This window comes from Pan troglodytes, chromosome 2 (assembly GCF_028858775.2).
Source record: "Pan troglodytes isolate AG18354 chromosome 2, NHGRI_mPanTro3-v2.0_pri, whole genome shotgun sequence".
Classification (NCBI taxonomy): Eukaryota; Metazoa; Chordata; class Mammalia; order Primates; family Hominidae; genus Pan; species Pan troglodytes.
The window spans coordinates 126993828-127020815 of record NC_086015.1 but is presented as its reverse complement, the minus strand read 5'-3'; the positions used below and the strand labels follow the sequence as shown (position 1 = coordinate 127020815).

At 46.2% G+C, this 26988-nt stretch overlaps 1 protein-coding gene across 7 annotated transcripts in view; it reads left to right on the top strand.

Annotated features, from left to right (window-relative positions):
- MYLK (myosin light chain kinase) overlaps positions 1 to 26988 on the top strand; it is a 272113-nt gene that overhangs the window by 139513 nt on the left and 105612 nt on the right. For 6 of the 7 annotated variants that reach the window (XM_063806189.1, XM_016941763.4, XM_009446307.5 and 3 more), the window contains 8 exons: positions 5034 to 5082; positions 5973 to 6138; positions 7492 to 7657; positions 9621 to 9639; positions 10815 to 11350; positions 11935 to 12141; positions 18940 to 19074; positions 22722 to 22874. In XM_063806189.1, the coding sequence (XP_063662259.1) occupies positions 6079 to 6138; positions 7492 to 7657; positions 9621 to 9639; positions 10815 to 11350; positions 11935 to 12141; positions 18940 to 19074; positions 22722 to 22874 (1276 nt within the window). In that variant the 5' untranslated portion in view covers positions 5034 to 5082; positions 5973 to 6078. The remainder of the gene's footprint in view (positions 1 to 5033; positions 5083 to 5972; positions 6139 to 7491; positions 7658 to 9620; positions 9640 to 10814; positions 11351 to 11934; positions 12142 to 18939; positions 19075 to 22721; positions 22875 to 26988) is intronic. The other variant, XM_016941768.4, reaches the window with a different exon arrangement.

Genomic DNA, 26988 nt, shown 5'->3' with positions numbered 1-26988 from the left:
AGGAGAATGGCGTGAACCCGGGAGGCGGAGCTTGCAGTGAGCCGAGATCGCGCCACTGCACTCCAGCCTGGGCGACAGAGCGAGACTCCGTCTCAAAAAAAAAAAAAAAAAAAAAACCTCTTAATATTAGAAGCAAATAGTATTAAGTTAATGGAGATGCATAAAATGTAGGCATCTTATTGAGTTTTATTGCCATCTCACATTTTTTAAAACTTTGGGGAACAGTAATAAATCTATATTGTAAAAAAGATTATGTATTTCCCTTATTTTTTGGAGATGACTGCTGTTTTCATCCTAGCACATGGCTTCTCTATAGTCTCTTGTTATTATCACTGTTCCTTCGTCAAAACCATTCACTGAATGTGTATTTCAAGGTAAGGTGAGATTTTACCTTGAAGTCCTGTGATAAATTTTACTGTGATAATTTTCTTACTACTCAACCCCATATCATAAAACGGAGAATTGTTTTAACACCACATTAATACATTAATCATCTTTCTAAAAATGTTCTCTACTTCAGTGGTCTGTAACTTGTCTTGCTATGTTATCTTCTTTTAAAGTTATTTTCTTCTTTCTTTTTTATATAATACATCTTTTTATTTGAATATTCTAGTGTCCACTGTAGACCTGTGCTCTTTCACTTTGCTGTGCTGCTTGTACAGTATGATTTTTCATCATTTACTTTTAAATCTAAACATGCATTAGGAGTTAATGCAAGAATCTGCCATTTCATTGTCGTCTAACATGCCTGAGCACTTATGTAAATTGAAATGGTCATGCTTGAACAGTTGCATATTGAAATCCATATTTTTATAATTCACTTTCCCTCTATATCACCGTAATGTTTTAGTTAAGGATTTACATTTATTTTCTTTTTGAAATTATCACATAAGTGTATGTGTGATTAGAAGGGAATTTTGATCAGGGTCGCATGGGGATATCAGTTAATACGTGTTATAAACAGCGGCTATTTGTTCTGATAGAGTGGAGAACCACTATTTTAAGTAATCCTCAAAAAATACTTTGAAGTTGGCTACAAGTAGGGTGACTGCTCCCCACTTTTCCTGGAACAGTCCTAGCTTTCTCCTGCTATCCTGGAATGATTATTAATTGCATCTCTCTCAGTGTTGAGAGTCTCTGTTTGGATGATAAATTATATCACCGCACATTTTTGGAAGCATTTCGGCTCCTTTCAATTTTGATCACATTATTCACTTTTTGAGCAGTATGTTCTGACCCGATTCAGTCTTTCTGTATCACTTGACAAACAGAGCTAGGTCTACCTTATCCCTTCCACCACTGAACTTTCCAATCCTAAGACCTGCCAGCATTCTCTTTTACTTGTCTTTGAAAAATCTAAGATCAAATACCGTCAGTGTCTTGGCCTCTTCTTTTTCTCAGCAACTTGCTTCTGTCCTCACCAGTTCTCTTAACTCATTCTTCTATTTTTTGACTTTCTACTTTAATCCCCTTTCCACTTATTTTTCTACATAATCTTACTGTTCTGCCAGATTTTCATACTTTTACAAAATTAATTTTGCCTTATATAACAATTTGCAACTTCAAATTTTTCCTATAAATAGACCCTGTTAGTAATTTTAGCCTAAATTCTTTTTGTCTTGATGTGAACTCTCTGTTAACTCATATTAAAATAAGCATCCATCAATTCCATTTTTAGCTGACTGCTTTATGTGTTACGTTTTCATCATACCCTCTTACCCTGACATAGAAGTATCTCTCCCCAGCATTCTTTTGCTATTCTTTGGGAAAGTGCCATGTTTTTGCTTTTATTTATTTTTTAAGGAACAAAGGAATTTAAGCCTTTTGGATTAAGATATTTAGCTCCCAAGACTTTTTAAAATGCTCAGTCTAATTTTTTTTATTGTGGTAAAATATACATACCTAACATAAAATTTACCATTTTAACCATTTTAAAGTGTACAATTGTCATTAAGTACATTCACAGTGTTGTGCAGCCATCACTGCTATCTCATTCCAGGACTTGTTTATTACCCCAAATGGAAACCCCATACCTATTGAGCATTAATTCCCCATCCCCTCCTCCCCCAGCTCCTGGCAACTACTAACCACCATCTTTCTCTATGGATTTGCCTCTCCTGGACATTTCATATGAACGGAATCCTATCATACATGGCCTTTTGGGTCTGAGCTCCTTCACTTAATGCACTTTTTCAATGTCCATCCATGTTGTACCACGTGTTAAGTACTTCATTCCTTTTACAGCTGAATAATACTTCATTGTATGGATGCACCACATTTTGTTTATCTGTTCATCAGTTAATCAGTCTAATTTTTATAAAATCTTTATTCCCAGATGAAATGAGTGATACAGTAGTGTGGGTAGTACAATGGATGGTACACGGATATTTTGTGATGAAATGTTAGAGACTGGATAATGCTGTTGTATAGAGCATGTTTAGAAGGCCCTATCCATCCTCTATTTGGATGCCAGATTTTACTTTCTTCCTCCCTGCCCCTTTTTTTGCAGCTAGATTATGTTTTTCATGTTTTGTTTCTTCTTTACCATTGTATTTATAGGTTTTAGAAAATACAGCTGAATAAAATTACTCAGAGTACCACAACCCCCAAAATAATCAGTATTAATAACATGATACCTTTTCTTGTCATTTTCCTGTCTTTGGGTATTTTAGTTTTACCTAATTATGATCACATTAAATAGGAAATTTTATATGCTGCACAAAATGTATTTAACAAATATTTAAATACCTACAATGTGCTGGGATTTGTTCCAGATACATCTGATGAGTGAATAAGAAGTTCTAGTGGGGATATGGGTTGGGTCTTTAGCATATAGATGATATTTAAAGCTATGGGACTAAGACCTCCTGGGGGAAATTAGATGGGGCTGGGGAGAGGCCCAGGACTCAGCCCTAGGGTGCCCCAGCATGCAAAGGTTGAGCAGAGAAGGAGGTTGAGAGAAGATGAATAACCTGGTAAAAGCAGGAAAGTCTAGAAGAGAAAGTGCTTTGAAGGGGAGTGGGACCTTGTGTCAGATGCTACTGAGCATCTGAGTGAGATGGAGACAGAGTGTCAACCATTGGGTTTGACAAGATTGTGGCTGGGATAAAGCCCAGTGGAGCGGAGAGGATCATAGCCCATTTGGAGTGTGCTGAGGAACGAATGAGATAATATCCTAACATGTACCTGCATGTTTCAGATATTCTTAAACATAATTTAATGGCAGAATAAGATGTCTAATTGTACATTTTACCTAACTACTTATTTTCTTCCTACTGAGTGACATTTATGTTGCTTCTAACTTTCACTATTACAAATAAGGTAAAAGCGAATAGCTGTGTAAACTTTCTCTTCTAACTTTAGCGTCGTTTCCTTTGAATGGAGTCACAGAAACGGAGGTGCTGGCCCAAGAGCAGAGCATCTTTAAAGCTTATGATTTTTCCTCACTCAAGTATTTCCAGGAGGACTGGACAGTTGGCTCTGCCTCCAGCAGCATCTGAGGGCCCAGCATCTTGACTGTCAGTTGGGTCCTTTCAAAACAAGTCTCTCCTTTTATCAATTTAGAAGTTCTTTTACTTTTGAATAGAGAATGGAATGACAAAAACCAAAACACTTTCAGGAATGAAAACTAGACACAGCTCACTAAGTAATGTTAAACAGAAATGCCTGTATCGTAATCACCAATTATATGGAGCCACAGCTTAAATGTGATGCGAGTGTTTGTTATTAATCCCTTTTCACTAAAGTTCTGGTGGAATCTTAAACCGGGTGTGGATGATGAAAATACTCAGCCATGACTTTTCTCCTCCACACCTATGTTCTTACACAGTCATATAAATGTGATCAGAGTCAAAGTTAAGGAAGTTTACTCTTTTGCAGTAAACTCCCTGCAAATTCCCCACAGCAACTGTCTGCTGATATCAGAGGATGACTCTACCCTCCCTGGGATAGGGTTTTATAAACATCCCCAGCTTGCGGCAAAAGAAGAACAACTTTCAGGGTGATCATCATCTCAAAAATGACCTCTTCCTCCCACCCCACCCCTCAAAATAAAACTCCCACTACTTTAGAGTTATTTCGTGGTCACATTGTGAATTGTCCCTCCCAGCTGCAGGAGCTGGATGAAAGGAGCTAACCCCAGCTGCCTTGCTGGCTTTGCTATTTAATGGCCTCCTGCCTAGCACGGCAGCAGCTCACCCAGGATCAGCAGCGCCCAGTAGGATAGCGCCTACTATGGCCTCATCATCTCACCTAGGACCGACTGGCAGTGCCCAGCATAGCAGCGCCTTGCCCAGGACTGGCAGTGCCCAGCATAGCAGCGCCTTGCCCAAGACTGGCAGTGTCCAGCATAGCAGCGCCTTGCCCAGGACTGGCAGTGTCCAGCATAGCAGCACCTTGCCCAGGACTGGCAGTGTTCAGTGTGGCAGCACTGCAGATTCTGCAGGAGCTGCTGGCTCCGCTGTAGCTCATCTGCAGTGACCTGTCCTGCTCTCTTTCAGCTTGCTGCTACTTTCCAGGCCTTAAGTGGAAGAATGGAGTGTTGATTGTGTCAGTCAAGAGTAGGTGTGGTAAGAGATAGGCATGGGCCTTTCCCTCCCTCCCTTTAACTGAGAAAATGTTCTGGAGAGGTCCTGAATCACCCCCAAATAATCCCCAAAATGGAAGGTAGAGCGTGCCACCCTAACAACTCAGCAGGGTGGTTGAGAGTTTTAGAATCTGGCAGACCTGGGTGAATTTCTGCACTGTTACTGACTTTGTGACCTTGTATGGATGACTTAACTTCTCTGAATCTTATTTCTCTCATCTGTTTAAAAAATAGGATAATGTAGTATCAGCTTCATAAAATTATTGCAAGAAATTCACATGATAATGTATGTAAACACCTACCATAGTATCCATAGTGACACAGCCCATGCTCAGTCAAGATTAATGATCACCATCACTATCCCACCCACCCCTGCTGTTGAATCTTTTTACTTTCATTGCTCCAAGTTGGTGGCTCAGACCTGACTCATCAACTCTTTTTCTTGCAGGAAGTTTTGCGAAGCAGCTTGGTCAACCTGTTGTTTCCAAAACCTTAGGGTAAGTCCTGGATGTTCAAGACAGAGTAAGGGTTGGATTGCTTTCCTGCTGACTTAAGCAGGATAGGTCTGGGGAGTAAGTCTTGGCTCTCCTAGGTTATAATAACAAAAGGGCAGGAGCCTAGTACAATGAGATGTGTCATTTACACAGCACCTCCTGACCTGGCTGCCTCTGTGATTGGCTCCTTTGACTGGCCCAGCTGCTAAATGTAAGGAAGTGGGAGAGGTGGCCAGAGTCTGCAGTGGACTCTAACAATCAAGGCAATAGTCAGAAGATTGAAATAAGCAAGCCTAGAAGAGGCGGGTAACAGTAGCTGCTGTAACAGACAAGCCTCAAATCACAGTGGCTCAACCCAGGGAAAGTTTGTTTCTTACTCAGGGAAAGTTCAGTTCAGATATCCTGGAACATGGGGAGAGCCTTCCACATTATCTTCCAGGAGCCCAGGCTTCTTCCATTTTATAGTTTCATCTCCTAGGCCCTTGAGCCCCCACTGGGCCTTCTGCATCTCACCAGCAGAGTGGACGAGAGACTGCAGAGCCTCACAGGAGGTTCTTATGAGTCGGCCCTGGAAGTGGCATACAGCTCTTCTGCCCATGGTCTCCTGGCTAAAACCCAGGCTTTCGGCCAGGGCTCAGTGGAATTCAGGCATGCCTAACTGCAAGGAAGGCTAGTAAATGAAGTCTAGCTGCATGCCCAAGAGGTAGAGGAAATAGGTTTTGGTGCCACACATTTTTCTAGAGAGAGCATGAGAAAGTTTCTGAGGCATAAAATTGGGAAGGCTACACTTTGATGGCTTCTGACCTTAACTTAGTGCCTTTGAGTGAGGTGGAGAGAGGACGGTTGAATTGCTGCCTTGTCTGGGACTGGATTCTCTGCCAATTTCCTTACAGGGATAGATTTTCAGCTCCAGCAGTGGAGACCCGTCCTAGCATCTGGGGGGAGTGCCCACCAAAGTTTGCTACCAAGCTGGGCCGAGTTGTGGTCAAAGAAGGACAGATGGGACGATTCTCCTGCAAGATCACTGGCCGGCCCCAACCGCAGGTCACCTGGCTCAAGGTGAGGTTTCTGTCTGCCCTGACCCTGATCCAGCCTGTATTAGTCTGTTCTCATGCTGCTAATAGACATACCCGAGACTGGGTAATTTATGAAGGAAAGAGGTTTAATGGACTCACCGTTCCACATGGCTGGGGAGGCCTCACAATCATGACAGAAGGTGAATGAGGAGCCAAGTCATGCCTTATATGGTGGCAGGCAAGAGAGCATGTGCAGGGGAACTCCTCTTTATAAAACCATCAGATCACATGAGACTTATTCACTGTCATGAGAATAGCATGAGAAAACCCACCCCATGATTCAGTTACCTCCCACTGGGTCCCTCCCACAACACGTGGGAATTATGGGAGCTAAATTTCAAGATGAGATTTGGGTGGGGACACAGCCAAACCATATCATAGCCCTAGGGACCCTGAAAATTCAGGGTTAGACCCTTCAACTAGTAGGAGTCTTTCCATTCTGTTCCTCCTGTTTCAGGCGGTTCTCAGGGGTTCAGTGTATGTTTGTTAGGGATGCATGTTCCTGTCCCTATTACAACTCTCCCTCTGTTACTCAGACCACAGTGTTCTGACAATTCTCACACTCACAAAATAGCAGAAAACTTCTGAGTCAAGACAAGCCTGACAATCTCAAGAGTGGACTGTGAAGTTAGGGTTCTAGGTGTTAAGCCACAGCTCCCTCGTTTATAAAGCCTGTGAAGCTGGATAAGTCATTTGATTTCTTGGAATCCTGGTTTCCTTATCTGTGAGATAGAAATAATACCACCTACCTCAAAATATTGTCAGCAGGCTCCATGTAGAAGGGATTTATAAATCATTCAGGGCTGGGGGAAGTGAAGCTTAAGTGGGAGAGGTGGGCGGGCAGGGAGGCAGTGGCATGGGGTTGGGGATGGCTGTGAAACAGGGCAGTGAGGATCCTAGGGGAACAGGTAGAGTCATGGCCAGGGGAATAGGTTTTTCAGAGTTGGAATGCCTGGGTAAAAGTGGGTATTGACACCTTTTACCTGCTTCCTAATTCTCTTGAACTCCCCTAGGAAAAGAATAAAAGGAATGGGGAGGTAAGGAAAAACTGAAGTGAGGAATATGGGATTTCCTACCTCAAACTCAGGCTTCTTTGAAACAGTTTCCAGGCAACTGCTCTAAGCGGGACAGAGCACCACACCACATCCACAGACCTCAAGTCAGGGCCCCTGAACTGTTTAAAGTTGGTTCTCTGAGCACATTGACAGGGCCCACAGCAGAGGGCGCTGCTGCCCAGGCCCTGGAGTCTATCCCACTAGGATTGGCAGGAGGCAGGAGGACACAGCCAGAAGGTAAGCAGATTTGTATGACCAAGTTACCCCATTGCCATCCACAGGGAAATGTTCCACTGCAGCCGAGTGCCCGTGTGTCTGTGTCTGAGAAGAACGGCATGCAGGTTCTGGAAATCCATGGAGTCAACCAAGATGACGTGGGAATGTACACGTGCCTGGTGGTGAACGGGTCGGGGAAGGCCTCGATGTCAGCTGAACTTTCCATCCAAGGTATCGACCAGTGGAGGGCTAGTGCAGAACGATCCCTGCCTGGTGCCGCACCCTCCTAGAGGAGCTGCTTGTTCACTGCGCACCTGTGTGTGTATACACTTGGCCCACTCACACACCCAGGCACTCCCCAGGGGCAGGTCTTTTTTTTTTTTTTTTCTCTTCAGACAGAGTCTTGCTCTGTCGCCCATGCTGGAGTGCAGTGACATGACCTCAGCTCACTGCAACCTCCGCCACCCAGGTTCAAGCGATTCTCTTGCCTCAGCCTCCTGAGTGGCTGGGACTACAGGCACACACCACCACGCCCGGCTGATTTTTGTATTTTTTGTAGAGACAGGGTTCTACCATGTTGGCCAGGCTGACCTCAAGTGATCTGCCTGCCTTGGCCTCCCAAAGTGCTGGGATTACAGGTGTGAGCCACCACGCCCGGCCACAAGGGGCAGGTCTTTGACAAGAAGAAAGGGTGAACAGGGCAGCACAGACCTGGCCACGAGGGAAGATGCCCTGTGCTTGGCTGCCACCTTCCCTTGTGTTCCCATAGTCTCCCCCACCATGTCTTCAGTCCTTTCTTCTCACCCGGGCTCCCTTTTGTATCTGTGGTTGCCAACTGGAAGAATGAATGTTGCTAACGTCTTGCCATCACCCCAAATTTAACCTGCCCAGAATTTACTGATAGTTTACTCTGTCTTTCAAGTCAGGCGATCCTTCGACTTGACTCCCTCTACCAGGGTTCCCATGTTCCTTCACACCCAGACTGGACTTTCCAGCATCCTTTTGACCCCTGCCTCTTTCTCCTTGAGTCGTCAGCCCTGTCAGTTCTTCCTTGTAAGTCTTGTTGAACACGTCTCCTCCTTACAGTTCTTTGGTTCCTCAAGTCCAGGCTGAGGAGGGAGTGCAGCGATGGGGAAGGGGCTGCATGTCACTTTACTGGAGCAGGAACTCGGGGGTCAGGAAGGGAAGTGGCTTTCAGTCCTTCCTCCTTCTTTGTCCCCCTCTTTTCTTCTGATTTTTCTGTTCTGCATCTCCTTCTTCTTAGAAACGATTCATCTTTGCTCTTGTTACTTTTTTTGGCCTGGCTATTTTTCACAATCTACAGAAAGAAATATATTTCACAGTACATTGCAACCCAGAACATGTATACATAGGTAAACAAGTTTCAGGAAACCATCCTGACTGTACTGTGTGCAGTGCATGCTGGTATTCTCTATTTCACTTGACATCACTAAAACAAGAAATCCTGGTCCTGACCGGAGAACCTGACTTGGTGGCTCACTGCTGAATAAGGAGATGCCACCAGACACCCAGAGCAATGTGTGCCTGCCCTGACGTTCAGTTAAATACTATTCCCTCCTGATGGACTTCATGACAAAATATGTTGCCTGATATTTGTTTTAAAATACTCAAAAACAAATAAACAAAAGAAAACAAAAATGGATATATAAGACTGGCAAAATGTGGTATCTCCTTAATCCTGGTGATGGCTTTTAGGGTTTGTTATCTCTTTCTACTATTGTATATTTTGAAGTTTACCATGATAAAATTTGAGAAAGAATATAGCAGGAAAAATAGGTATTTTATGTTTTTTCTTTGAAGAACTGGATAACATTAAAAGTATGCTTTTCTGTACACTGGTAAGTTACAGCATTTGGGTTTGGAATTTTCAGTAGATGTTTGTTTGTCCCTGGATTGGTTTTTTTTCCTTCTGTTTAGTGAACAGAAACAGATTCCATGCCCTCAGGGTATGGTAGCACCAGCCACTATTAAAAAGCCCAAAGGACAGAACCTGAACCTTTGACAATGTACTCTAGGGCTGGGGGGAGTTCAAAGGCCAAAGACGTTCAGCACCAGGGAAGCTGGAAGGAGCCAGCAGGGTGGGACCACGGTGATGAGGAAGTGCCTGGGGAGGGAAATTTTGGTGTATACAGCATTCTACTAACAGTCTTTCCACCCTTCCCCCTTTTTCCAGGTTTGGACAGTGCCAATAGGTACGTCTAGGCTTTGTGACTTTTACGTTTTCCCTCTTGAAATGCCCTGCAAGGATGTTACCGAGAAATGCCCTGAATTTCTGAATCATCTTATGGGGCAGAAGAATTGGCCATTTGGAGGATGTTGTTTTATTTTGGGTGTTTTGTCTTGTTCTCCTATTGTAATATGACACACGGGTTCTATCTCAGGTTGCTGTCAGTATTGAGACTGGAAAACTCAGTGTTGCCACCTTTCACAGTATCTACACAGTCTCTTCTATGGTTAGCATCCTGAGGAAGAACACTGCTCTGAGAAGGCCGCCTTCCTCATTCCAGGGCGGAATCTGTTCACTCATCCAGCCCAGACCCAGCAGGAGCCTCTTTCCTGTGTGTGAGGCTCGGCGCTAGATGCTGGATTTGCAGGGGTGGGCGTAGAGGAGGGCTTAAACCACACGAACGCACGTTACCAACTGGGATGCGTCTGTGAGGAAGGACAACAGGAAGGCACTGATTAGAATAGAGGGGCAGGGAAGCCATTTCGGGAACTTGGTATTTGAGCTCAGACCTGTGCAAAGGAATGTTAGCTGGTGAAGAAAAGCTCAGGGAGTGTGCTCCAAACAGCAGGGATAGCATGTACAAGCTGTGAACCAAGAGATGGGCCCATGGGGACCCAGAAGGACGCCAGTGTGGCCGCAGCCTGGTGAATGGCAGGCCAATGTCTGTACGATCAGGAGCTGGCATTCCTGTGGGCCCTCTTGTGGGGCTCAGTTTCATTCTTAAAGTAGTGGAAAAGCTGTTGGAAAATCCTTGGGCTTGAAATGACATAATTTGATTAATGTTTTTAAAAGGTCGACTATGGTCGCTGTATAGAAAATAGATTAGAGAGGGAAGAGTGGACACGGGACACCGGTGGCAGGGGTTGAACTAGGGAGGCACCAGTAGAGAAGGGAACTGTAGGGAAAGCAGGGCTCTGGGCAGGGTTGTGGGACAGGCAAGTGTCGGGAATGGCTGCTTGTGCTGTGGCTTGGGAAACTGGGCAAACTGCAGAGAAAGATGCTCTTACTTGCTCTTAACTTGTGGGCTTTTGTGATCCCTGGAATCCGTGCTTGTGATGAGTAATGTTTGTGAGTAACCAGATGATCATTCTATTCTCCCCTCTCCTCACCCACCCTACCCCCACCCTCACCACCACACAGGTCATTTGGGAGAGAAACAAAGGCCACCAATTCAGATGTCAGGAAAGAGGTGACCAGTGTAATCTCAAAGGAGTCGAAGCTGGACAGTCTGGAGGCTGCAGCCGAAAGCAAGAACTGCTCCAGCCCCCAGAGAGGTGGCTCCCCACCCTGGGCTGCAAACAGCCAGCCTCAGCCCCCAAGGGAGTCCAAGCTGGAGTCATGCAAGGACTCGCCCAGAACGGCCCCACAGACCCCGGTCCTTCAGAAGACTTCCAGCTCCATCACCCTGCAGGCCGCAAGAGTTCAGCCGGAACGAAGAGCACCAGGCCTGGGGGTCCTATCACCTTCTGGAGAAGAGAGGAAGAGGCCAGCTCCTCCCCGTCCAGCCACCTTCCCCACCAGGCAGCCTGGCCTGGGGAGCCAAGATGTTGTGAGCAAGGCTGCTACCAGGAGAATCCCCATGGAGGGCCAGAGGGATTCAGCATTCCCCAAATTTGAGAGCAAGCCCCAAAGCCAGGAGGTCAGGGAAAATCAAACTGTCAAGTTCAGATGTGAAGGTGAGTAGAGGTAATTAGGGTCACCGGTTGCCAAAATGTAGCCCCTTGGTGGCCACTCCCTTCCTTCAGCACCCAGCTAGTCTGCACCACCGATATCCACTCATCTTCTTGGACTAGCTCCCCTAGAAAACCACCTTACAAGGGCCTTCCCCTTAGGAGTGACTTATTGTAGAAATGCCCTTTATTGTGGAGAGACCCCTAACAGTAGCCTGTTGTTTGCTGTTGGATAGAGTACTGGCCCTGGCCCTAGTTCTTACCACCCTAGAAGAAACACACTCATTATCGCCAACATCAAAAAGCAAACCTCATGGTCTCCTCCGCCCTTTCTTCCCCTTGCCTGGCTTTGGCCGACCTGGAGACCTTGCCCATCACCCTGTATTCATCCTCCTCAAGGCCCTTGACTCTCTCAAGAGGTTTCGTCTTGTGGAGTGTGGTTGAGGGTGAGGAAGCAGACTCAGAGGTGGGAGAGCAGCTCCACACCAAACTGAGCCCTTTCCTCCAGCTCACACCTTCCCCACCTACCTCACAACCACAGGGTGCTCTCCAGGGCATAGGGAGCTCACGTTCTTTACCTGGCCCTGTAGTTTCCGGGATTCCAAAGCCTGAAGTGGCCTGGTTCCTGGAAGGCACCCCCGTGAGGAGACAGGAAGGCAGCATTGAGGTTTATGAAGATGCTGGCTCCCATTACCTCTGCCTGCTGAAAGCCCGGACCAGGGACAGTGGGACATACAGCTGCACTGCTTCCAACGCCCAAGGCCAGGTGTCCTGTAGCTGGACCCTCCAAGTGGAAAGTGAGTACACTTCTCCAGGTCACCCCGCATTCTCTGTGGGACAACCATTCATGGGGTGCTTCACCTTCTGCAGATGGTTCATATCCTATAGCCCCCTGCCTTGGTGCACAGCCCGACAGAAATGTCACCCCCAATCACATGCCAAGGCCAAGTGTGTTGCTCTAGGCCAGTGATTCATAATCAGGAGTTCACATCAGAATCACCTCAAAATAAACATGCATGGCCCCACGCCCAGCCCAACTGACAGCTACCTTTCCTAGGTCCCTCAGCTGTTTGAATAGTGCCGTGACTCACGTTTGTAACCACAGAGAACTGAGTGTTCATTAAATATACAGGTTTAGAGTAATGTGAGATGATGTGGGATCCCACATCTTTTATGTTTATTGTACTGTCTGTTTATAAAAGTAATGCATGTTCATTGTGGGGAATTTAAACAATATATAACCTTATGACTCAGAAATAAATTATATTTTAATGTTTTTTATACAAACTTACCATTGTGGTATTTGTATACTGCTTTCTATCCTAATTTGCTCATGTAATATTAACATCTTTTTATACAATTCTTGGAAAGCATGACTTTTAGTAGCCATATAATATTGCATGAAATGGCTGTATCTAATTTAGGTATGCTGTTATTTGTTGAATAATTAAATTGTTTCAATTTTTCACTATTATAACATACCTATGATAAATATTCTTCTACCTATCTCTATAAAATTTCCCCCTTACTCTAAATGCATATGTAAGCCCCAGGCCCATGCCATACCCTTGAGAAATGCATTAACAAATACCACAAGAGTAGAATCTGCAAATTGCAGGCTGCTGGAAACTGTGGAACAAATAACTTTCACCCATTTTTTTTCCACATACAAATTGCAAGCAAAAAAAAAAAAAGACAACCTATAGAAAACTTATATTAGAAGGTATATAGTAACATCAACAATTACAATAATTTTTGATAATCTTCTGCCAATCCTGACTGAGATAATCTTTAAAAAGTTTTTATGGGAACATCAAGAGAATTTGGACACTGATAAGATTTAATATAAAGGAATTCGTGGTGTTTTAAGATGTGATGGTGGTCTTGTTACTTTTTTTTTTATAAGTTCATCTGTTTGAGAGATATATCCTGAGTTATTTACTGGTGAAATGATATGGCTTTTTATATTTGACTTAGAAATAATTCATGTTTGGGGAGCACTGGCAGGGATATCAATGAAATAATATTGATATAAATGAAAGTTGAGAGATGGGTACATAGGAATTCACTACACTGCTTTGTCTACTTTTGTGTGTGTTTGAAAATTTTCAAAATGCACATTCCCAAAAGAAAAAAAGACTTAGTGATGTATCCATATAGTAGAATGCCAGACAACATCCTGTAGACTGATGCTAAAACATGTTCAAGATGCACTAGGAAGGGAGAGGAGCAAAGTACAGGCTCATGTGTAAATGGAAGAAAAGATCTGTGTACACACATGCAAAAGATGCCTGTGTGTGCACAAATCATTTCTGGAAGAGCACAAAAGTCCCTCTAGGAAGGGGAAACTAGGGGTTCACAGGAAGGAATGGGGCATCTTACTTTTCACTGTATACTGTTGATTCACTGGGATTTTAACTGTTGTTTAACTGGGATTTTTACTATCCTCTTGAATTCCTTTACAAGAAATATTATCCATGCCGTTTGCAGGTGGGAGTGCTGGTAGGCAGAGTTCACAGGTCTAGGAGATCAAGCCTCATCATCCAGGCCAGGTCTCTATCCCTGCGCAGGGGACAGAAATATGGTGTCAGGTCCACCACAGATTAATGGCATATCCAGAGGGCCTAGATTCTCCTGTGGCTTCTTCTGCTGTGAATTCATCTAAGTCTCATAGAAGACTATTTTTAGCCTGTTCGCGTCATGGGGTAATACATCTCAGGTTGATTCCCTATCTTGTTGTGTTTTGTGTGACAGCTTTATTGAGATATAATTCACATAACATAAAAAGCACCCTTTTAAAGTACACAATTCAGTGGTTTTTAATATATTCACAGAGTTGTGTGGCCATCACCATCATCTGATTTCAGAACATTTTCACTACCCCTCCCAAAAAAATCCTACCCATTAGCTGTCACTCCCTGTTCTCCCATCCCCACAACCCCTGATAGCCACTAATCTACTTTTTGTCTCTATGGGTTTTCCTCTTCTGAACATTTGATGTTAAATGGAATCATTCAATATGTGGCCTTTTGTGTCTGGCTTCTTTCTCTTAGCTTAATGTTTTCAGGGTTCATCTATGTTGTAGCAGGTATTAGTACTTCATTCATCCATGTGGCTGAATCATATTGCATTGTATGGATATAGCATGTTTTGTTTATCCACGCATCAGTTAAGGTCCATGTGGTTGTTTCTACTTTTTAGCTATGGTGAAAAGTGTTGCTATGCACATTTATGTATGAGTTGTTTTCAATACCTGTTTTCGATTTTGATGTTTAGACCACATATATTGTTGGATCATAAGGTAATTCTGGATTTAACCCTCTGAGGAACTAACAAACTGTTTTTCACCATTTTACATTCTTCTAGCAATGTACAAATGTTGCAGTTTTTCCACATTCTCACCAATACTTGTTATTTTCTTGCTTGCTTGCTTGCTTTCTTGCTTTTTTTTAAAAGTGAGGTCTTGCTTTGCCAATAGGGCTAGAGTGCAGTGGCATGATAATAGCTCACTGTAACCTTGAACTCCTGGGCTCAAGCAATCCTCCTGCCTCGCCTCCTGAGTAGGTGGGACTAAAGGTGCTTGCCACCACACTCGGCTAATTTTTTTTATTATTTGTAGAGATGGAGGTCTCACTATGTTGCCCAGGCTGGTCTCAAACCCCTAGACTTGAGTGATCCTCCCACTTCAACCTCCCAAAGCACTGGGATTATAAGCATGAGCCACTGCACTCAGCCTGTTTTCTATTTTTTCATTATAGCCATTCACAATCATCTGACTATGATTTTTTTTTTTTTTTTTTTGGAAACAGGGTCTCACTCTGTTGCCCAGGCTGGAGTGCAGTGGCATGATAATAGCTCATTGCTGCCTCAGCATCCCAGCCTCAAGTGATCCTTCCCACCTCAGCCTCCTGGATAGCTGGGACCACAGGCATATGCCACTATACCCAGCTAATTTTGTTTATTTTTGTAGATAAAAGGTCTCACTATGTTGCCCAGGCTGGACTTGAACTCCTTGCTCAAACAGTCCTCCCACTTTAGCCTCCTAAAGTGCTGGGTTTACAGGCATGAGCTGCCACACCCAGCCGACTGCAATTTTGATTTGCATTTCTCTGATGACTAGTGATTTTGAGCATCATTTCATATACTTATTGGACATTTGTATATCTCCTTCAGAGAAATGCCTATTCAAATACTTTACCCATGTTTTAATTGCATCATTTACTTTTTTATTGTTGAGTTGCAAGAGTTCTTTATGTATTCTGGATACAAGTCATTTACCAGACATGATTTACAATAATCCTCTCCCATTCTGTAAAGGCTGGATTATTTGTCATGTGTGGCCACAGAAGTCCCTGCTTAGTTAGTTTAGTGATCACCTAATTGATTGGATGGAGAGTTCCTTAAATGCCTTGAACTAATACTTTTCCCAGCCTTTGCCAAGGGGCTCTGTGTGTGTGTTACGCCCATCTTCAGTGCTCCGGCCAGCAGTTTACAGCTCTGCTTTAGCCTTTACTTTCTGCTTGCACCAAAGCTCCAAGTCAGCCAGAGGTGAGACAGGAGGGCCTTCTTACATCTTTCCTGGGCAGGCTCACAGCCCTGCACATCCATCTGGGCTCCTCAGTTCTCAGGAATCTGTCAGAGCTTTTCAAAGTCCTGGACATCTCATTCCCCAGTTTTTCCTTTGAAGTTTTTTGGTCAGACTCTTGTTAGCTCCGAATGATATTGCTGTCTCAAGTAGCTGTAATGTTAAACAATTGCTACTGATTGATTTTAACAAACATCCTGGAGACAGGGCCATCCACACAGAGTAAACTTTGAGTCGGATTAAACAAAGACAACCCGGAAAATGGAGTCGTTGAAGGAGCTGCCAGACAGGGCAAATAGTGACCATTCTCTTATGGATGGGGTTTTTCAGGAGCTCTGAACCCATCCTGCCCCTTGCTAAGTGGCTGATTTTCACAAGTACCATAGGTACTGTTGGTTTTCAGAGTTACCCCAGAGCTGGGGCAAGGGGCACAAGAGTGAAAAAGCACATAGCTTGCTGTTCTTACCAAGATTCAGCTATGTTTTGTTGTTGTTGTTGTTGTTGTTGTTTGTTTTTTGGGAGGGTGGAGGGGCAGGGTATTGTTGTTTGGGGTTTTTTGTTGTTGTTATTGTTTTTACTTTTTAGAGACAGAGTCTCACTCTGTCACCCAGACAGGAGTGCAGTGGCGTGATCATAGCTTGCTACAGCCTCAAACTCTTGGGCTCAAGCAATCCTCTTGCCTCAGCCTACTAAGTGAGACTACAGGCACATGCCATCATGCCTGGCTAATATTTTAATTTTATTTTTTTGGTAGAGACAAGAGTCTTGCTATGTTTCCCAGGCTGGTTTCAAACTTCTGGCTCAAGCAGTCCTTCTGCCTTGGCCTCCCGAAGTGCTGAGATTAAAGACTTGAGCCACCACTCCTGGATGTTTGTTTGTTTTTACTGAATGCTCCTCAGAATGTCGCAAGCCTGTGGTTAATTTCTGGCATTCTGAAACCGTTGCTTTTGACTCTTTTTGCCAGTATTGTTGTTGCTTTTATGGAGGAGTAGATCTTCAGAGGTCTTTACTTTGCCATTCCACATCCTATCTTCTTGATGAAGACACTCGCTTTTCTAAAACTTCTCCAGTTCCTAAACATCCTAGCTAATTCTTGGCAGATGAGTTTACCATGAAGCAGGTCATCTGATGGGTGTTCTTTTAGCTCCTCCTACATACTTCTCTCTTTCTGTTTTCCTATACTACAGAATACCTGTCTGTTTCCCTTCCTAAGACTTCTCTTTCTGTCCCTTCCCATCTTCACAAGGATCTGATCTAACAATGATTTACTCTCTCACCACTTCTTCAATCTTTCCCCTTCCCTTATTGAGAGACCTCTTTTTTCTCCCTACAAGCATGCTGTAGTTGTCCCTATGCTGAAAAAGGAAAGAAAATCTTCCTTCCGCTTGAGAGCCCCTGGAGCTCCTACTCTATCCCTCCACTCTCTTTCATCCCTAGACTATATTTGCCGCAAGTCGAGTCTCTATGCACAGCTTCTACTTGATAACAACAGCTAACACTCACTGAGGATGCGCTATGCTGGTTTTTGTGCTAAATGCTCTACCTGAATTGTTTCATTTAGTTATCCCAACAATCTTACAAGAAAATCATACCCATTTCCTAGATGAGAATACTGATCTTTAGTAAGGTTAAATGACTTGTCCAAGTTCACATGCCTTGTAAAAGAGAGCGTATTTCTAACCCAAACTGACCTGGCATGAAAGCCTATATCCTTTTTGATAACTCCCAAAGGCATTTCTCTAATGAGGGAGTTCAACACTGGCCAAGGGGAGGGATGGAGAGGGTGCCTCCCCACACCCTCCGGGTGGTCTGTCTGACCCTCCCTCAGTGCCAGGCCTGTCCAGGTACACCATCACTCTGTCTTGTCGCTGCCCTCCCGTCGCCTATCCTCCCCTAGGATCTGGAGGAGAAAGTGCAGCTGTACAGTCAGAGCTGGCTGTAAAACTTGGCTTCAGCATCGAGTTCAACTATGGGAAATTAGTAACCTTGTCTGTAAAATGAACTCAAGAGAACAACCTCATAGCATTGTCGTAGTCATATCTGGAAAAGTACCTGGCATATAGTAGGCCCTCAAATCTTATTAGCTTTCTTGCCGATAAACCCCTGCAGTATAATATGACATTTCTTCTCATTTCTGTATTGAATAGGCTCTCTTGAAAAGCACCAGTGATATATCTTCTAAGCACCAAATCCAGTTCCACCTTTTCTCAGCTATCAGCCACCTTGACACATGTACAGCATGTTCTGGTTGTCATAGAAGAGATTATCCCTATTGCTCTTAATTAAGGTCCCCAAACTAGAAAATGTCCCCTAATTCACTGGTGTAGAAGGCTTTTGGAAAGTTCAGCTCAGCACTTCTCAACCAGAATGTGCATTCAAACCACACAAGGGCATCATTACTGCATATTCCCAGGTCCCCGGCAGCTCTGAGCCCTTGACCTAGAATGGGGTTCAAGCTGTGCTTAGAAAGCTGGAGCACATGTGAGTCCTATGATTCAGTTCTGGAATTGGAAAAAAATCATTGTAATAATTTAAAATTGAAATGTCCTCACCTGTGAGCCTGTGGCTTATACAAGTAAAAAGATATTCACAAGATTGTGTAATCACTGATGGGACATATTAAAGAAGATAAGAGACACTAGAAAGTAGAGTAGGACCAACAAGCAGGAAGGAGCTCTCTAGAGGCTCGAGGGCAGCAAAAGCCAAGGCAAAGCAGGAGGCACCTGAGTCACAGAGGAGAGAAGGCAGGCCCAGGTTCTAAGCACCCCAGGGCTAGGGTGTTTTGTGACTGTGAAAAAGCCCCTGCGGGTGACTCTGCTTCAGGCTCCATGTCCCTACATCACTGGTGCTGCCTGTTTCTTAAGCGTGAAGAGAGAGAAGGCAAAGGCAGGCTGCCGAGGGTACCCAGGTGTCCAGGACAGTGAGGCGTGCCTGGGAGGCTGGGGTGACTGCAGGCCTCACCAGAGCGGGCAAGCTGTGATCTGAGCTGACCTGTCCTTTTCCCTCACAGGGCTTGCCGTTATGGAGGTGGCCCCCTCCTTCTCCAGTGTCCTGAAGGACTGCACTGTTATTGAGGGCCAGGATTTTGTGCTGCAGTGCTCTGTACGGGGGACCCCAGTGCCCCGGATCACTTGGCTGCTGAATGGTGAGTTCCCCCTGCCCCAGCTCTCTTCTCCCATCCCCTGGGCCCTTTGGCGCTGCCTGAATTCTCACTTATCCCTCTGAGCCATTTATGCCTTGGACATCCCGGTGGTATGAGAAGGAAGCACGGGGCACAAAGAGAGCACAGGCACTGGGATCCTGCTCCCGACTGGCTGAGCAAGTTACTACTCCTGTCTGAGCCTTGAGTTCTCCATCTACATGGCGGGAATCATGCTGCCTATCTGCAGGGTGGTGGTTGTGAAATTAAATTAGATTATTTCTATAAAGTGGTTAATGAGATGCCTGACACATAGGGGCATGAGCAGTTGGATTTCTTTTCTTATGGCCAAACTCATAGTAGGCCCTCAATTAATATTTATTGAGTCAATAAATGAACAAATAAATGAATAAACTAATGAACCACTCTCAAAGTTGCATGAGGGATCTTACCTTTTATTTAGTGGCAGGTGGTTCTGGGACTCACAGACCAGTTATTCTTTTTAAACTGATAGTCCTATAGAGACTCGCCAACTCTTTTTTTGTCAAGTAAGGTCCTTTAAAAAATTATTTGCCGTATATTATCACCCTTTTCTTTTTAAAGGACCATTTAATTTCAACAGTGTGGGAGAACTCTGACTTTAGAAGACTGAGAACTGTCCATTAAACTGATAAGATGGAGCAGGGACTACTGTGGGGATCCCCAGGGAGGGTGAAAGAGCCCCTGCTGAGAGTCAGGAGACACAGGCACTTGTCCTTCTCCACCACTGAGTGGTCAGGTGACCTTGGACACTTCACCCCTCGGGGTACCAGCTTCTTTATCTATGAGAAGATAGGGTGGAAAAGAAGGTTTGGGATCTCAGCTCACTCTCACACCTAATAGAATACACTCCTTAAGACAGCAGTGGGCCAGGTGCGGTGGCTCATGCCTGTAATCCGCACTTTGGGAGGCTGAGGTGGGTGGATCACCTGAGGTCAGGAGTTTGAGACCAGCCTGGCCAACATGATGAGACCCCCATCTCTACTAAAAATACAAAACTTAGCCGAACATGGTGCCAGGTGCCTGTAATCCCAGCTACTCCGGAGGCTAGGCAGGAGAATCGCTTGAACCCAGAAGCCAGAGGTTGCAGTGAGCCGAGATTGCGCCATTGCACTCCAGCCTGGGTGACAAGAACAAAACTCCAATAAATAAATAAATAAATGAAAGAGCAAGCAAGCGAGCGAGCAGTGGTCCCCAACACTTATGCACCAAATAGTCCCCATTTGTGTCTGCGTCATTGATGTATTGCCTGTGAACCTTCCTTGTTGGTGTAGTTTGCTCAGGCTTTGCTAGAAGCTGTCTTTAGTGAGTAAGAGGAAGTGCCATCTAGTCTTCCTACATGTAGTGTTCTTGGTAAGTGAGAATTGAGGTCTGCCTTCCCTCCCAGCCCTTAGCAAAGGACAGAAGTCCTATTGGATCCAGTGATTGACTTCAAGGAGGCAGCCTCCTTGTGGCTGGAATGCAATATGGGCGTTAAGGACTAATAACGGAGTCTAGACTAAGTATCAACAAACATTTTCTATAAAGGGCCAGGTAGAAGCTATTTTCAGCTTTTCAGGCCATACAGCCTCTTTAACAACTCTCAACTCTGCTGTTGTGGTATAAAAGCAGCCATAGGAGGCTGGGCGCAGTGGCTCACTCCTGTAATCCCAGCACTCTGGGAGGCCAAGGCAGGTGGATTGCCTGAGCTCAGGAGTTAAAGACCAGCCTGGCCAACACAGTGAAACTGTCTCTACAAAAAAAAAAAAAAAAAAAAAAGCAAAACTTAGCCAGGCTTAGCAAAACTTAGCCACTGCACTCCAACCTGGGTAATAAGAGTGAGACCCTGTCTCAAAAAATAAAAGAATAGACAATACATAAGCCATAGACAATAAGTGAAAGAACGAGTGTGGCTATGTTGCAGTAAAACTTTATGAATACTGAAATGTGAATTTCACATAATTTTTACATGTCATGAGATATATTACCTTTATATTTTTCGGCCATTTAAAATATGTAAAAACTATTCTTAGCTTGCAGGCGCTACAAAAACAAGCTGCAGTTAGCATTCTGCCCAGGAGCCATAGCTTGCTGTCTCCTAGTTTATACATCACTCAAGACGGTGTTTTCTCAGCGACTCTTAGCGTTTCCACACCCATTCCACTAGAGGGCGATCATGCTCAAGTTGGGTTTCCTTGGCTGCTAACTCTAGTTTAACCCAGCCTCTGAGCTGGGAGAGCCTAATGTCTCCCAATTCTGATGTGCCCTGAGCCAACAGCTCCTTTCTGGGGCCTCCATCCCATCCCATGTTTGTGGGGCCACAGTGAGTTACGTTCCAGTTAAAGGAGAGCTCTCAAAAGGCTTGTCAGCACATGTTTGGACAGAAGAGACACACTGGCGGCAGTCAGGGAATACACTGGTATTGTCAAGGAAGAGAGGTTTGAAGGGTACCATTGTGACAAAAAGTAAAAACAAAGAGCAGTGCTCACTTCTCTCAGTGGCAGGATCCAGGCCCCTGCCTTTCCCAGCCCTCGGCCCCACTTTTATGAAATGCAATAGGTTGAGAGGAATCTTCCCCTCTAGTCCTATGATGTGCTTGCTGGTCTCTTTGCCAAACTGTCATGGAGACATGAAGTGTTGCTATGTGCAGAAGAAAACACTGCATTGCAGGGAGACGACTTCTTTCTGTACTGTCTCCCTTCCCCACTGGCCGCCCCCAATTTTATGAAGTGCAAACCAGGACCCTGGGGCCTGGCAAGGGAAGAAACTGACAGTTGCTTCCTATATGGCAGCTGGACACATTCCTGCTCCAAAGCCAGACTCTTCAGTAATGAGATTTTTTTTTTTCCTGGAAATGAAAAGTCACATCCCAGAATGATAAACTCCCAGGAACATAGAGCATTAAGGAAACCACTGAAGCTCATTGCATGCACTCCTGTCTCCATGCAGGACTTTATGTGACCTGGAACATGTCACATGGAAGGGACTCTGGAAAAAAGGAGCCGAGTCATTTTTAGTTCTCTATATTTACCTTTTCTGTGAACCCTAAAATACACCTAATTGCATAGAAGAAATGCACCTAACTGCAACAGTGGGTGGGGGATGCAGAATTGCTTTTTGATAAATATCTACAGTGGCAAATTGAATCGTTGTTTCTGGAGACATCTAAGTGGAGCTGGGCACCCCATGTTCAGCCTGGGAAAGCTCCGTTTTGCCTGAGGCTGGGCTATGGGCCACATGACCCTGTAAAAGTCTCTCCAGGCTCAGAATTCTGTGAAGTTGAGGATGTGGATTTGGAGACTGTTTAACACAGAATGCCCAAAACTCTGTCCCTTTCCCTCTTGCATTTTTAATTCCTCCAGATTCTCCCTCCCCCATCCCTCTAGGCCCCGTCTTCCTCCTCCACCACACAATTACTCCCTTTCCTTCATCTCCTTAGCCCCTGGCTCTTTCTCCAGCCCATAAGCCTTTGTCCAGCTGGCTGGAGATGTGCATGGTACATCATTAGCCCTCAATGGATCTGAGCAAGCATGACAAGTCTCAGTGTCATGACAGCAGCAGCCCTGCTGAGGACAGGGCTCCCGTCCCTACTGCCAGTGCTGCCTGGCCTGAGCCTTCCTGTGCTTCCTCCACAGGGCAGCCCATCCAGTACGCTCGCTCCACCTGCGAGGCCGGCGTGGCTGAGCTCCACATCCAGGATGCCCTGCCGGAGGACCATGGCACCTACACCTGCCTGGCTGAGAATGCCTTGGGGCAGGTGTCCTGCAGCGCCTGGGTCACCGTCCATGGTAGGAGCCTCTGGGCACCTGGGTAGAAGCACCTTTCCTGCAGGCACTTCTGCTTTGGAAGGAGGGCATATTTGTAGAAAATGGTATCATGAGCTAAAATCCAGGGAGCAGAGGTGCACATGGCACTACTCCACACCACTGGCAGCGGCAGGTGCTGTGACAGAGGAGTGGCTGCTGCAACCTCTTAGGGACAGAGGAGAGGGTCCTTAAAAAGTGCTGCACCTGCAGGTAGGAAGTGAGGGAGATGACCTCCAGGAGTTCACAGCGACAAGGGTCTGCCATCAGAGGTGGCCTTTTCCTCACCCCCTCACTCCACTGGGGTCATGGAAAGATATGGGGGAAAGAGATGAGGGTCCCTTAGCTCCAGAAGCTCCAGGTCTGGTCAGAAGAAAACCTCGCACACTACAAAAGGACTTGGGAGAGCACTCACATATTCCCTGAGCAGTCACTGGCCTCACCAGTGACCCCTTACATGCTGGGGGACCCCTGGGTCACAGTGTGCACACTGAGGCTTCCAGAGGGTCACAGGTTGTCCCCTTTCTGCCCCCCTTCTACTCACGGGCCCAGGCTTGTTTTTACACATCAGCAGCCTGGTCTCCAGTAATCTGATTATCATGGTCATCCATTCATCAGCCAAGCACTTAGTCCCCAGGAACTGCAGGGAGCCACAGACTCAAGAGAGATCTGTCTGGGCTGTGGTATCAGCAGACCTGGTGACAGTTCCCACGGAAGTGCTTCTTGGGTCCAGGGCTTTCAGGTAAGCCTGATCTCACCCTCACCCTGAGCCTATGCCCCCAGCTCCTGTGCGTGACTGGGTCCTCTGGTGCTAGCACTGAGTGCAGCGTGACTGGTCTCCCATCAGACAAGCAGGAGAATACATCTCTCCATTCCCCAGGACTCAGGCCTGTCAGGAACATCTCCGTATTGTATGAGTAGCCACTGTCTGGGAGGCTGCAGGAGGAAGTTTCGCAGAAAAGGAAAGGGGAAGAAACATTTATGGCTTACTGTGTTAAATACTTTCACCTCACCCGTATTCTCTCACTGAGACCTCAGTAGCCTAGGGGACAAGGATGCTGTCCTGATTTCAGACAGAAGGCTCTGGAAGTCTCGGGAATTGAATGCCTAAGCGCATCACGTTAGTCTGCAAAGCTGCACCCTGGAGCCCACAGCCTGTGACTTTCAAGTCTGTGCTCATTCCTATGCCCTGACCTTTTTCAGAGGACACATCCCCTGGCTCAAAGGGGAAGACTGGCCACTGTGGGCTGGGCAATGTCAGTCCCTTAGGGATGAAGGAGCTGGCACTAATGGAGAATGTGACTGACGCTGGCTCTGTGAAGCTCTCTGCCGGGAGTGAGCACAAGAAACTGGTCCACCCCTTCCTTCCAGGAAACCCACCACACTGGGTTCAGAGCCCAGCTCTGGCCTCTGGGAATTTGCCAGCCAGATTCTGGTTTACAAACTTACTCATTTATCCTCATAGTTCTAACTTCATGACTCCCTGGGAGCCAGGTGGGGAGCTCAGGAAATTGTGATAATGAGACTTCAGAGGAAACCTGAACTGCTGAGAACCTTGTCTCTGAGGTCCAGGAAGCAGGACTCACCTGGGGGCTCTTCTTGGAGGCCAGCGTGGCCAACCCCAGAGTCAAGTAAGGGGCAGCAAGAGTCAGAATGCTACACGTAGAGCCGCGTGGCTCAGCCCTCTGTTTTCTGATACTCCCTCCACAGCCACAGCCAAGGACTAATCCAATGTCTGTCCTGGCTTGCCTGTGTTTAGATTGGATTAGAGTGACCCAGCTGAGCTAAGAGTCCCCTGGAGGTGGGAGTCCCAGGCAAAGGATCAAGAATTCTTTAGGGCCATCCTCCTGACTCCCGGGCCTGTGGGGGCTGGGGCCTGAAGGATCACCACCCATCCAAAGGAAAACAAAAAGCACAGAGAGGTCTCAGGCAAAAACTCTGCCAAGGAAGTTTGGATTTTCTCGGAGAAGAGGCCTGCATGAGAGAACCCCCTCCCAGTGTGGGGGATGTACTGGGCTATAAAGACCAGACAGGCTCAGATACCATAAATGGTGAACAAGGCTGAAGACGCAGCCGCACACTCAGGCCCGGCAGCATTTGGGCTCTTGGCATAGGATTGGAGCAGGGTGAGCCTGGCACAGCGACACCCCCTGGCACGGTGCCCTGAGACACTCAGGAGGCTCGGGGCTGCTCCCTGCGCTGTCCTCTGCTGTGGAGTTTTTCTGACTTGATTGGCAGCCCCGTTGGCTCTGGATCCTCGGGACAAGCCTGGGCTGGGGGAGATGATCACAGTGGAGGTGTTTGTTCCCTACTGCACTGATGGCTGCTTCACCCCTCCCTTAGCTGTCCAGGTCCAGCCCTCTCTTGCCCTTAGTGTGGCACCAGGCCACGGTGGGGAGCATGGATGTGGAGCCAGCGGCCTGGGTGTGAGTCCTGCTCTGCCACTTACTAGCCCTGCACCCTGGTGTTTTAGCATTCCAGACCTCAGCTTTGTCTTGTGTGAAATGGAGATGCTGACAGTCGCGGTACTGTGAGGATTAAGTGAATGAATGTGCAAAGTATCCCCAGAGCATAGGATAGCACACACCCTCCATAGGTATGTGCTGTGATTATGATTGTCCAGCAGAGCCCACCTTTAAACAAGATACAATCCTTACAAATGCCAAGACTGAGGAGGGGTTTTCCCAAAGGATCGACTTTGCTAAAGTATTGTGTGTTTGTTTGGCCATCAGAGAATCAGAGGAGGGAGGTGTCCAGCCAGACACAAGCCATGAACACTCGTGCCTGCTTCCAAGGGCTCTGGCCACAAGGTGGCGCCATGCAGCAACGCGTGTCCCTCCAGCTGTCTTCTCTCGGGGGTGGTTGAGGGGCAGCTCTGCTGCAAGCAAGCTTATTCTGAGAGCTCAGCATATACTGTGCCAAAGGCCAGATGCAGGGGCTCTTTCTCACCTCTCGCCTTTTGCCGAGATTTTGCAATCATCGAGATTGCTGGTGCAGCCCTCAGACGCGATTTCTGCAGCCAGCCCTTCATGCTTTCTCTGCCTTCCCTCCTCAGTGACTCTCTTCTTCTCCAAATCCTGGAAACTCCCACAAATGTCACTTTCTCTGGGAAGCCTACCCTAATCACCCCAGAATGCGTTCCCTGAACACCGTGTGCTTCTAGTATTACACTTACTTATCAACAAGTCTTTACTGCGCGCCTATATTGATCAGTGCCAGGCATTGTTCTGGGGAAACTGCAGTAGACAGGACAGCTGAGGGCCCTGCCTGCAGGGTGCTTACGTTCTGATGAGGATGCCAGCAGCAGTCAGCACCTGGCCTCATTTCAAATGCTGGCACGTGCTGTTAAGAACATGAGCAGGTCACAAAGGAATAATTATAAAGAGAAAAAGCCAGTGAGTGGGATGTGTGAATCGAGGAGGGTGAGAGGGTGTATCTTTAGTGCTGTGAGGAAGCCTCAGAGGTGTCCATGGCCTGGGGAAAGAGAGCTCTAGGCGGGCAGCACAGCAAGTGCAAGGCCCTGAGTCAGGAGCAAGGTTGACCCATTCAAGGAGCAGCAAGACAGCAGCCTCTGTGGCTGCAGCAAAGTAGACGGGGCAGTGTGATAGAAAGTGAGTTCAGAATGCGGGGGCTCACCATTCCAGGCCTCTGGAGGAGAGGAGAAAACAATTTACTCCGTGAAAATTCACTTTCATTTTACTCTACTTGCTTAATTATCTTCCTCTCCACACTGTAAGCTCCCTGCAGGGAGGGATCACGTCATACTGTGTGTAGAGCCAGGCCTGCCATGGGAGCATGCATTCCCTGAATGGATGAGAGCACAGAGGTTGCCGAACCTCCCCTGCAGTGCAGGGAGGCATTCCCTAGAATTCCTCGCTTTTCTGGGGGCTCAGTGCCCATTAGGGTGTGCAGGAAATCTGCAAATTACCTTCAAGAGTCCCTCAACAGGGCTAGGCACAGTGTCTCATGCCTGTAATCCCAGCACTTTGGGAGGCCAAGGCAGGTGGATCTCTTGAGCCGAGGAGTTCGAGACCACCTTGGGCAACACAGCGACACACCGTCTCCACAAAAAACACAAAAATTAGCCGGGAGTGGTGGC